General features: G+C 36.0%; 1 protein-coding gene across 5 annotated transcripts in view; it reads left to right on the forward strand.

Annotated features, from left to right (window-relative positions):
• SENP6 (SUMO specific peptidase 6) overlaps positions 1-13296 on the forward strand; it is an 80580-nt gene that overhangs the window by 19006 nt on the left and 48278 nt on the right. For 4 of the 5 annotated variants that reach the window (XM_080934126.1, XM_080934123.1, XM_080934125.1 and 1 more), the window contains 4 exons: positions 644-789; positions 1898-2002; positions 6449-6469; positions 11195-11265. In XM_080934126.1, the coding sequence (XP_080790252.1) occupies positions 764-789; positions 1898-2002; positions 6449-6469; positions 11195-11265 (223 nt within the window). In that variant the 5' untranslated portion in view covers positions 644-763. The remainder of the gene's footprint in view (positions 1-643; positions 790-1897; positions 2003-6448; positions 6470-11194; positions 11266-13296) is intronic. The other variant, XM_080934124.1, reaches the window with a different exon arrangement.

The raw sequence follows: 13296 nt of genomic DNA on the forward strand, positions 1-13296 counted from the left end.
ACTTTCAGCATCAGAAGGAAAAAGCTGAGCCATTTCCGTCAGGTCTGCTCCGCTGCTGTCTTCTCGCCATACCTTCCTGTCTTTAGCAGCTGTGACCGGTTTTCTCTTCCATCCCCCTTCTTTCCCCCGTGCTGCCCCCCTGTCCCTTCTTCTCTTCCCTCCTCCCATTCCTCTTTTTCTTTCTTTGAGAGAGTTTCACTATAATAGCCTGGTGTGGCCTGGAACTCACTGTATAGACCAGGCTGCTCTCAACTTTGTGGCAGTCATCTTGACTTTACCCCCCAATCTCCAGAGTGCTGAAATTAGAGGCCATTTTGCTCTATTTACATTTAAACTGTTTGGTTACATTTATGCTTGCGAGTGTAAGTCAGAGAAGAACTTGAATCAGTCAATTCTTTATCTAAGGCTTGGGGACCGAACTCCCATTTGTTAGGGTTGGTGGTAAGTATCTTTGTCTAACTAGCCATCTCAATGGCTTTTTAATTGTGTAGCCTAGGCTGGCCTTGAGATTGTGATCCTCCTGCCTCCACCTTGTGTGCTGTCATAACTGACTTGTTTTTTAAACTAATGAATTTGAGATGTTGATGATAAATTATTACATGATGGTATATATTGACTTTAACATCTGTGGATCTTCTTGCAGTTAAATCGGAGATCTGAAATTGTTGCTACTAGTTCTGGTGATTTCATCTTGAAGACTTATGTGAGGCGGAACAAGACTGACGGCTTTAAAACGTTGAAAGGCAACCCAATTGGACTTAACATGTTAAGCAACAATAAGAAACTGAGGTACATTGAAAAGTTGAATAAATTCTTTAAAAATAAAAAGATTAATGTGTGGGTGCTTCACTATAGAGAAACATTAGAAGCTAAACTACGTTTGTAGTCAAATTCCCATTTCTTTTGCATTTGTTAGAAGGTTGCATAGATTCAAGGAATCTTTAAAAAATTTTCTGAGCGCATTACCAGTGAATGCTGGTTAAAGATACCCTCAAACACACCTAGTCTATAGCTTGTTTTTTTGTTTGTTTGTTTGTTTTTGTTTTTTTGAGACATGGTTTCTTTCTCACTGAACCTTTAGCTTGCTGTTTGAGCTTTTTTTTTTTTTTTTTTAAAACCAGTGAACCCCTTTGATCTGTATGTCCTTACCTTGGCAGTGATGGCCCACAAGCAGTTTTGAGTCTTGCTTTTTCAAGGATTCTAGGGATCTGAACTCAAGTTCTCAACCATTTACTCCTTGAGCCATCTTTTCAGTCCCCTTTTATTCCTGAAATAGGATTTAATTGTAATCATTTCCTTGCATTTTAGTGTGTGACATCTCATGCATTTTCTTTAACATAAGTAAGTAGAGAATCACTCACAGTCTTAGAAGTCTGAAGCCCCATGAGGTAGATATTCACACTTCACTTAGCACCTAACAAGGGTCTGGCTTTTCTCTTAGAAGACTTTTATTCCTCTTCTTCAGATAAAATAGTCTTTCCTAGAGGTTATGATAGCAAGTCATTCTTATCCTCAGTCCGAGCTATTAATATCAGTAACATCCCATAAATGGACTTGAAAATCACTCTTTTCTTTCTATTTTATTACTATATAGATAGCTGAGTAAGATCGATAAGCATCAGGTAACGTTCAAGTTAGTAGCAAAATTAAAGTTTTAAACTTTGGATTTCTACTCTAGTATCCCAGTTTATTCTTTATTTCTTGAAGAGTTTGGAAATACTTGGAAAGATATTAGGAAGTCTCCTAGTGGATAATTGTAGATGCTTAATTGGACTTACCTTTTATTTTAATTATGATTTTAGTGTAAGATTTAGTGTATTTGGAGTCTAAATGGTAATTTGTCAATGTGTATACGATTTTTACCTGTTCAAACTGTTCTTTGCTTTTTACTGTGCAGTGAAAATACACCAGCTACAGCATTATGTTCTGGAACTGTAGTTCATGGTAGACGCTTCCACCATGCTCACGTACAGATGCCAGGCATCAAAACGGCAGCTCAGAGGTGAGGACCACGTTCTCTTGGACTGTATCATTCCCTCTTTTTAATAGAAAGTTGCACACCCCTTTCATGTGTAGAACTTGGCAGTTTTCGTTCTTTGGAAGAGTTATAGCTTCAAAGTAATTCATGAAATCTGTTATATTTTGACTATTTTATATTTGCTTTTTAGAAAGTCACAGTTTGAGGAGAATTTAAAATAAGAGCCATTTATTGTATTACTTTTTAGGTCTAAGAAGATATTTAAGGAAGCCGATACATAATACTGTGCTGGATTGAACTATACTACTGGTAGTTGGCCTAAGGAGCAAAACTAACTTTTATTATTTTTCTTGTTGTATAAGATTTCAGTGTATCAAGCAGATCCCATTAATTCAAGTGTTTGGTTGTCTTTATAAATTTAGGAGTTTTCACTGATGTTGACAGCACTGTTTCATCCCTAAGTATTAAAAGTAATATAGGGAAAAGGTTTAAAGGATTTTAAACTTTTTCAGAGTCATTTTTAGAATGTTATTATCTCCTTTCAATGGATTCAAAATTCTTTGGCTCTAGCAGTTAATCATTACCCGTAAATACTGTATTATAACTGATAACATTTTTATTTGGTGTACAATTTACATGGTGTTCTTTATTTTTAAGCTTGCTATTCATTTATTCATTAAAAAGTGTTTCAAAGCTTAGAAACTAGCTATGTCTGGTGCTTATATAGATTTACTAGAACAGATCATTAACTTAAAATCTTTAAATCTTTCTCATAATTTAAGGTGATTAAATAAAAATCTTTTGTTTTCTTAAATATTTTACTATAGTTTCACATAAGTTTTATTTTATTCATATGAGTACACTGTAGCTGTCTTCAGACCAGAAGAGGGCATCAGATCACATTACATATGGTTGTGAGCCACCATGTAGTTGCTGGTATTTGAACTCAGGACCTCTGGAAGAGCAAACAGCCAGTGCTCTTAACCACTGAGCCATCTCTCCAGCCCCATATAAGATTCTTAAGAAATTTAGTTCAGAAGACAGACTTTACTGCTCACACCAAAAACTTGTTTTGTAATGTAGGATGCACAAACAATGCAGGCGCTCTGGCCACCGTAGGGATCTAACATAAGGACGAAGGATGAAAAGTCAGGTTGGGTTGAGTTTTGTTTTACCCTAGGTCTTTGCCTTGTTGTACCTTGAATGTGTAGTAATAATCATCTTTGTAAATGCTATTTAGTTTGAAGACCTAATGGTTTTGGTAACTGGAATTAATTCATATTCCAAGAGTCAAGATATACGACCAGAATGTTTTGGAGCAGTAAAGAAAACAGAGTCTGCTCATATTTGTCTCAATCTGTATATGAGTAAACTTTTTTTTAAAAATTCTGTGACCTGCCTTGTAAAGGATTTTGAAGTCCAAAGTCTAGTTCCTCTTGGTTTTATTCCTTCAAAAAGTGATTTGTATTTTACAAAATGGGTATAGATGAAGAACAGTATATTGAAAGGCTAATATGACAAAATCCTACCAGATAAGTGAATGTGTAAGTGGTGGCATATACCTGAAATCCTAGCACTCAGGGTTCAGCTACAGCAAAAAAACATGCCGTGGGTTTGAGGACAGCTTGGGCTAGTGAGTTTAAGGCTAGTCAGGGTTACTGCATAGGGAGAACTGTGTCAAACGTGGCCCTAGGTTCTGTCCCCAGCATCTCTACCCCTAGCAAACAAAGGCTTTGGTGTAAGTTCAGTAGTGCAGCTATGTCAGAGCTGGGCTGCTGAGGGACTTAACTTTAAGTGTGCTGAGCACTTAAAGCACTGAGCACAGTTGAAGCCTAAAGATAAAAGAATTGTCTTTTAAATTTTTTCTTAAATGTTGTTGTTTCCTTAAGTCTTAATTTGAAGTTTAAAAAAAAAAAGGTTGCCAGTTAGGTAGTTCTCAGAACAGTTTTTGGAGAGTATTGGGGCTTTTTTTTTTCTTTAAGTCAGACCTGCATGCTAGTAATTAGATTAGTAGTTTTTAAGGAAGTTTATTTACTTTTTAATCTGAAAAGGTCATGAAGGAAGGTTGTTAAATATTACATCAGTTTTTTATCACTTGGCAGATGATTTTCTCATCTGTTTTCTTACTACTATTCCAAAAATTATATATTAAAGAGACTCATGCACTCCTGTTAACAGAGAGTAATGCAGAGATGAACTGCAGGTATTTGTCTGTTTTCATTGCAGCGTCTCTCACTTTATTTAAGCAGACCTAACACCTAGCATATTTTATAGTCTTGTGTTTTACTTATAATTCACTTTTTGATTAGAAAGTTTTCTTAGCTTTCTTTAAAGGATTGGTAAAAAAAAAATCTTCTAAGGCGAAAGTAAATAAATGTCTTTACCAACATGTTTAATGCAGTGAGGTATGGCACATATCTGTAATTCACAGTTTAGGAGCCTAAAAGCACTAGAATCATGAGTTTGAGGCCAGCCTTTATTGATACCTTCTCTCACATGCACCAGAAAACAAAACAACAACAAACATAAAAAACCATGCATGAAAAACTGGGTCCTAGGATAAGCAAGATTTAATTAATTGTTAATGGATGGCTCCACCTTGGGAGAAGATTTAAAGTCCTAAATCAATATACAAACATCAGAATTAAACCTATTTACTTTCCTCCCTTTATTTTGAAGTTCTTATTATAAGATTTATCATGTTTTTATATTCTATATCTGTGTGTAGCTATGAGTCTGAAAGTGCTCAGAAGCCAGCAGAGGTACTGGGTATCTGGAACCAGGAGGGTAGGCAGCTAGGCAGCCCTGCTGTGGGAACCAGAAGTCAAACTTGGGTCCTCTGAGAGCAGTATCAGCTCTGACCTCAGCCATCTTTCTGAGCCCTCCTTTTATAAAGCCCTCTTTACTAGTTAAAAGAACATTAGTTAAAGAAACTTTTCCTTCCCATTTTGTATGAAACTTTCAAGTCCTGCATCATGTTTATTCTTATATACACGCCCTTTCTGGAGTGAGATTTGATAGTACATGCATTGAAGCTTCTCGTGAATGCTTGTAATTTAGAAAGTGTGTGTGTGTCTGTGTGTGTGTGTGTGTGTCTGTGTCTGTGTGTCTGCGTGTCTGCGTGTCTCTGTATATGTGTGTATTCTGTATATATTGTGTGTGTGAGCCTGACTGTCCGTGTTGCTGAGGATGGAACGTGGGGTTTTTATACCCACTGACTGACATTTTCTATCTCTAAAATGTACTTTCCTCATGGATAAGAAAAGAGAGGTGATAATTTTCTTCTCTTCCTACCTCTTTTGGTTTATTGGGAAGAACCAATCCTATGTCATTATCTTTGTTCTAGCCTCTACATTTTCTGAGTTGTGTGCAGGTAAGTTTTCCAAACAACACAGCAGAGCTCTAAACTCTGTTTACCTCTTGGGATCAACTTTATGATCCCACTTAGGGATCTAAGACTAAGTATCTTACTTAGGTCCTTAACATTTCCTGGGACTATAGCTTCCCGGCAGTGGGAGGGGAGAGAGAGAGAGAGGGAGAGGCAGGCAGGCTAGTTTGTATTTGAACTTGTGTTTCTATTTCCTTGACTTTAATAGGAATACGATGTTATCTTGTTTTTCTGTCACCTGACAGATATATTTAGTAGCGAAGATAAACTTTCAGATGTATTAGTATAGATATATTGTTTCTTCACTATCAGAAACCATTTTAATATGTCTTTTGAGTGCTGCTCATAGGGAATTTACTGTGCTTTTTTTCTTAAGTTGCTGGATTGTATAGTTAGCTTACTTGTGTAAATTTCAAGATTGTTATTTATGTTTTACTTACAATTTTGAACATTTAAGCCTTCATGATGAAGAACAATAGTTTCAGAGTGTGGGTTTTTTTCTAAACAGAAGACTGTAGTGTTACTTTAGGGTGTCTGAAGTCTTCTGGGGTTTCTTGTTGTGGAGAAATATAGAACTTTTATACACTGGCTTCATAAAACTTGTGATAACAATATGGTTATAAGACTAGGTTTTGTCTTATCCATACAATAACATACAGTATTTATTCTAAGACTGTTGTGTAGAACAAGTTCTCTAGCCTTAAAAACTTTGGGTCTGATAGAATAAATTCAAAATTATTAGAATTGTTTATAACTTCCAGGAAATGTCATTATTTCTTGAAAATTATGCCTATTGACTGTTCTAAAATAATCTGTTACTAAATGCTTTATAAGTAAAACCCATTTGAGAATTTTCATGGTTTGTGCATTCATGTTTTCCTGTTAAATATGTGACTACTTAAATTATTTTATGTTGACTACAATTGAAAAGAAAAGCAATAGTTGACATAAGCACATGCCAAATAGTGTTGGAACAAGTTGCTTGTGTTAATGGTTCTGCTTTGTTGACTGCAGTAATTACAACTGCAGTGACACCGACAGTGGAGCCTCCTCTCACACTCTTTTCTTTTTCATGTTTTAAGCAATCAGGACCGAAAAGAAAGGTAAGCCTAATGTAATTAGAACATGGGTGTAGCAGTGAAATAGCACTTTATTTGCTTTGAATAATACCCTGAATTGGAGCTCATCACTAAAGCTTAATGTTTAATGACAGAAAACTGATTAATAGTACATTTCGGTATGTGGGTGATATTTCATATAATTCTTAGTGCATAATTCTTATTGCATGGATATATTATATATTAATACTGATGTCTGACTAATGTTCCTTGATAATAAGATTTTCAGTGTCTTAATAGCAAGGTTGCATACAGTAAAATCATCAAAATCTTAGTGCCAGGAAGGCATGAGCAAGCTAAGACATAAGGAGCAGGAGACTGAGGATAATGTGAACTAAATATAAATAGCAAGGCCTGTCTATATCCTGGAACTTGCTATGTAGACCAGGTTAAATTTGCAGTGTAATTTAGTATGCTCTGTAAAATGGACTAAGGAACAACTTTTTCTTATAGAGTAAATCTAAGTGAAGTATGTCAATCTTTCTGTTCTTTTAGTGTGGACTGAATTTGCTGCCAAGTGTAGTAAGGAGAAAACGTTAGTTTTCGAATAGAGAAAACAGGGAAAGGTTATCTTAGACAGGAGGCCAAGGTTGGCCATGTGTGCTGGTTTAAAGCCTGTAATCTCAGTACTTGAGAGGGAGGCTGGGGCAGTACATCCAAATTGTACAAGCTCAGTCTGGGCCATGATAGACATATAAAGGGAAAGACTGCCATTGCTGCACAGAGAAACCCTGGAGACATCCAGGGGAAGGAAAAGGGAAAAGCTGGAATGGAATGCACTCCTTAATTATGGCTGCAACCTGGAACTACAATTTAAAGAGATAAGATTATGGGTAGGGATTCAGTTTTCTTATCACATAAAAATACATAAACAAAAAAAGGTTATTCTTGTGGGCAAAAGAGTAGTCACAGGGATAAAGGTGTTTGCCAATAAGCTTGGCAAACTGAGTTTCATCTCTGGGATGTATTCAGAAATGTTTTTATATTAGGCTTAAAGAATATTTTTATGCCTGCATTTTAGTATAATTTAAGGGCAGTTTATTGTTTATTTGTGTTGAAAAGCATGCAGGAAAGTTTAGAAATAGTGACTATGAAGTCTGGAAAATAAGAAATTAGATATTTAACACATTTTAGCATTGTGGGTATTACATGATATTCACGTATCCATTCTTGTTAGCAATGCGTGGTAGAACAGAGTGTCAAGTTCACTCACTGTTCTGCATATACATTTTATTTTTCAGAGTGTTATAACTTAAATAGTTGTGGAGTTTAGTTAATTATATGCAGCATTTCAAAGTATTTACTGTGTCTGTTGTCCAAATTTAAAAAATAGGAGACACAGAATTACAGTGGAAGTATTACCGTATTTGCTTCCGGCTTGATTATTGTGTATAACTTTTTAGTAGGAAACATGCATATTTTAAGCTTACTATAGTATAGTTAGGAACCCAACATGTTTTTTTAAGGTTGATTTACTTGCTAGGCTGAACTCACTATGAAACTGGTTGAGTTTGAACTCCTGAACCTTCAGCCTTCCCAACTGCTGGGATTGCAGGCATGTGCCACCATGCTGAGCTAGATGCTGAAAGCATACCCTTTAAAAAATGAATTTTGAACATGTAAATTGATTCTTTCACTATTTTTTACATATGCAGTATGAACTGATCTCCCCCATTATCTTCTTCTTTCCCAATGTCCTCTTCCTAACATGTACCTACCTCCCTTCTCTTCTCCCCTCCTTCCTTCTTCCTTCTTTTCTCCCTCCTACCTCCCTTCCTCGTCTGGTCCCGCCCCCCCCTCCCATGTGCACAACCCACTGCATTTAATTAGAGTTGCTTGCATGAGCATGGGCGGATGACTTCTTACTTAAGCAAGGACAACTTGCCACTAGCTACATCACTAAGAAATACTACTTGCCCTTCCCCTAGTAACCATTAACTACCCATGACTCCTCAAGGAGAGAGGGGTCTTTTCCCATCCATGATGGAATGTTGATGGGCCCACACTTCTGCAGGTCTCATGTAGGTAAACTCCACTACTGTGAGTTCACGAGCAAACTGCCCTCTTATGCCCAGAAAATAACATTTCACACCCCTGTTCCTCATTCTCAAGTTCTTACATGCTTCTACCACTTTCCCCAGTGTTTACTGAGCTTGTGTATGTGAGACAAAGAGTGTGTGTGTAGTGTGTGTAGATATGTTTCGAGCTGAGCACTCAATAGTCACTTTTTCTTAACATATTGGTCATTGGTCTTTGTATTAACTGTCATGTATTGCAAATAGAAACTTCTCTGAACGAAGCTGACTGTGGATATATAGTATGTACAAACATTGAGAAGGCAGCTTGATTCTGTGTTTATGTGGCAAACCATCAACAGTAGGTTACCTACCAGGACCTATAAACCTTTCCAGTAAAGGACTTTTGACCAGGTCTGTAGTATCAGGCATAAATCCCCTCTTGTGCAGAGTCTCTCTGTTGCACCAGTGGGCATGTTCTGCCCAACAGATTGGTATTATAGCTCAGAGAGGGTTCATAACAAGGGTCAGTGATAATTTTTCTTCCTAGTTATTTCCTGCGCAATGAAAGCTGACTAACAGAGCTATTAGCCCTTCTTTTTCTTTGGTATATTGTCTTCACATATTCCAGACTGGCTTAGAATTTTAGATAGCTGAAATGACTTACCTTGAACTTTTTATGATTTGTGATTACAGGTAATAATAGTGTGTATGTGTATTTTCCTGTGGTGTGGGCACATGAGCACAGGTGTCTTTGGAGGTTGGAAGTATTGACTCTTCCAACTCTTCCAGTAGCTGGAGCTGTAGGAGAGGGGGGCGGGAAGGAGGGAGGGAGGACACAAGAGTGTGTGTGTGTGTGTGTGTGTGTGTGTGTGTGTGTGTGCGCGCGCGCGTTCGTGTTTCTCTGCAAGATTAGTTAAGATTTCATTTAACTGCTGAACCATCCTAGTCCTAACCTTGAACTTCCGTATCTGGTCCTCTTCTCTATACCTCTTGAGTACTACATACATACATCCATACATCCATACATACATGAAAAGCAAATTGTTTTTTCTACCCTTAAAATTTATGTCATCACAGATTTTAAAATCTTGGCAGAGGAGAAATTGTTCACATGTTCCTGATACTGCTCTAGTCATCGTTGCTGACACAGTTTGCTGCAATTCAATTCTAAAATTGTCATTTTGTAATTGTGGCGCTATGGACCAGCTAATCAATTTTATTGTCCCTCCACTTTTTCATCTATAAAAATGTTGATAATGTATAGCTTAAAAGGTTATCAAGAGAGTATGGAGTTAGCAGGAAATTTTTGAGTGTTAGTATCTGGCACATAGTATTCATTGTTTGCTGGTTGCTCCTACAAGTACACTACTGTCTCCTTTTAGTAATATTTTCTTTGTCATTCATATTTTGAGTACTTTTGAGTTTTATGTGGAAATAATAAATACTTGAAAGTACTCATTTGTGATTTATGTAATCAAATGAATTACATTGCTCTTTACTGAACAGAAACTACTGAACACTAGTGTGAACGTTTATAAATACATAGTGTAGCTGCTTTAATTTCCTGCTGATATAAAATGAGTATTTGTATATATTTACCCAGGCTTGAAAAGTATCTGTTAGAACTTTTGAGTTAGTGCTTTTTTTTTTCTTTCTTTCTATGGTGATTTTTCTCTTAATACTTGACACAACATGCTTTTTTTTCTTTCTCAAAATTAGTATACTTAGATTTACAAAAGTATACTATTTAGGACATTTACTTACTCTAGTTAGGTTTATTATATGTTCTTTGTTGAGCCAAGTTCAACAAGTGTGGTGGATTATAATTGTACTTACAGCACAAAGGCAGGGTGATTGCATGTTTGAAGGTAGACTGTTAGATAGTAATGATAATTAACTATATCAGGCTTAACAGAATAGTTTAATATGTTAGGCAATTTTATTTCTGGCTATAATGCCCCACGACAAGAGCTAACTATCACTTGTTCTATAATTGATTAACTTGTTTGATACATTTTTGTACTGATATTAGCAATGTCTTCAAGACCAGCTTTATATAATATTTGGTTTTTGTTCAATATTCATTTTATTCATTGATTACTTTTTAGATAACAAACAAATTGGGTGGTATTCTGTTGGCTAATTTGTTCAAACTGACTGTTTTTATTGTGAATGTCATAAACTGGCTAAAAGGCAGTTTCAAGAGAACAAATCTAAATTTTACATTTGAGGAATAAATACATAGCTTCTAAAGTAATTACTTTGGAACCTGAATAAAGGTAGTGTCTGGAATACCAGCTACTTAAGGCTAAGGCAGGAAAGTCACTTTTTTTTTTTTTTTTTGAGTTTGAGACCATAAATGAAGCACTTTTTTAAAAAATAAAAAATTAAAGACTTCCTTGAAAAATCAATAATTTAAGTTTATTTACAGAATATGTATTCTAGCTATTTACAGAATATGTCGTGTGCTATTGTGACTCTGGTAGGTTGAAGTTGTAAGTGAGATATATACCACCACTGCTCCCTAGGTGTAGTTCTATTTTCCTAATGTAGTTTTATTTTATACTGTCAATTTTTAATATGACAAGCTATGGTTTCTCTGAATAAATGTATTGTAGGTGTTCCTTTGACTTAGTCATTTTGAAAACTTTGTTTTCTATTTGAATAAAATCATAAAAATTTCGTTTTGTAGGAAAGAATACCCACCTCATGTCCACAAAGCTGAAAACAATCCTATAATGTTAAGTCATGGCCCAGGTGGAGGTAAGTATAGAGTTCTGTTTGCTAACTTGGGAAGGGTTTGAGTTCCTGCAAAAGTACAAAGAGAGAATGTAGATGCTTTAGAATACTCAGGGGCTACTAGAAATCATGATGAAAACTATTTATAACCGATTTCATATTTTTTTAAATTTTAAAGTGTGTTTTTACATTGTCAGGATGGTTGTACAATAGGTGATTATGTTATGCTTTTGTCAAAGATTCAAGTATTAATTATAGATTAGCTATAGCTTTAAAGTAGTTTTATATCGAATAATATCAGGTTGTATATTAATGCACAAATAACATGTATCAGATGTATTTCACTAACAAATTGATTTTTCTTATGAATTAGTGATTTTATTTATTTTAATGGGTATATGGATTTGCGTGCAACGGGGTGTGTGTGGTGATCAGAAGACAACTTGGGCGGCGGGGTAAGGGGGTGTCCCTTCCTTCATCTTGTTGAGGCAGACTGCTTTGTTGTTCCTGCCACTCTCCTCAATCATAGCTGGCCCATGGGTTTCCAGGCAGCTTTCTCCCACTTGTCATTCTGCCTTAGTAATGCTGGGATTACAGATGCACTCTGGCCTCAGCTTTTCTTTTATATGCATCCTGGGGTATAATTCCAGTGGTTGAGTTTGCACTGTAAGTGCTTTTACTTTCTGAGCCATCCTGCCGTCTCAGCATTATTTCTGTTTGTTTTGAGATCAGGGTTTTTCTGTTTCAGACTTTTAACTTAAATCTCCCTTAACTTCTGGGGTGGAAGGAATCTAAAGGTGTGTGTTGTTGAGCCCAATCTAGAATGGATTGTTTGTTTGTTTAGTAGCTTTGGTTTTGGTAATTTTAACTTCGTGTATACATGTATTTGTGTGAGGTGTATGAATTTGTACTGCTGCCCATAGAGGCAGGAAGCTTCATATCCTTCTATAACTATAGCTACAATGAAAGGAGGGTGTGAGCTGTTTAACATGTGTGCTGGGCACTTAGTCTGGTCCTCTTCAAGAGCCATCTGCAGAGCCCCTGTATAATAGCTTTCTTAGCATATGTCTTCCTTGTTTATAGACAAGACTGGGCTTGTTTGTGCACATGATGGTTCCTAGTTTCAAACTTTGGTACATGATTGAATATACCACTCTGATTAAAAGTTTTCGTGCTCAGTTTCATTATTTCTCATTCTCTTGTATTCTTCACTTCAAAGTTGAATTACATAGTTTGCAGTGCATAGTTACATTAATAAATTGAGTTTAGCAATAATATTTATTCTTCAATATCCATTCTGTTACACTTTCATTCTTTATTGAACATTGATTCCATTCTACTTGGTAAATTAAATACATTATCTATGTTATATACTTATGTTCTGTTTCTTATGGAAGATTCCCCTAAATTTAAATTTTATATAAATTTAAAGTTTGTACAAAAGAGTAAATGATCCCATAGAAATATTTAATTACTCGCCCAGGCTTAACCCAAGTCTGTTTAATGCCAAATTTCTTGTTTAGTACAAAGTTACTTTGATCTTCAAAGAAGAATGTATAAATACTATTCTCATTTGACAAATGAGTTACAGAAAACCAAAGTGATTAGACCCACTAGTAATATTTTAGGTGCCATTTAACCAGACTGTTAGACTACCTATAGTTTCTTCAACCATAGTCATTAATACTCAACAATATTTATTAAGCCTGACAATTTAACTCACATCTTACATCCCAGCACTCTGGAGGCAGGTGGATCTCAGTAAGTTTAGGACCTGTCTGGGTCACTTAGTAAGTTCACGACTATATATATATACATATATATACATACTGTCTCAGGGGCTGGAGAGACGGCTCAGCAGTTAAGAGCACTGACTGCTCTTCCAGAGATCCCGAGTTCAATTCCCAGCAACCATATGGTGGCTCACAGCCATCTGTAATGGGATCTGATGCCCTCCTCTTCTTGTGTGTCTGAGGACAGCTACAGTGTATTCATCAAACAAATAAACAAACAGTATACTACCCAATAATATTCACTAAGGAATTAGGAATAATC

This window comes from Micromys minutus (assembly GCF_963924665.1).
Source record: "Micromys minutus genome assembly, chromosome: 21".
In the NCBI taxonomy this organism is placed as follows: domain Eukaryota; kingdom Metazoa; phylum Chordata; class Mammalia; order Rodentia; family Muridae; genus Micromys; species Micromys minutus.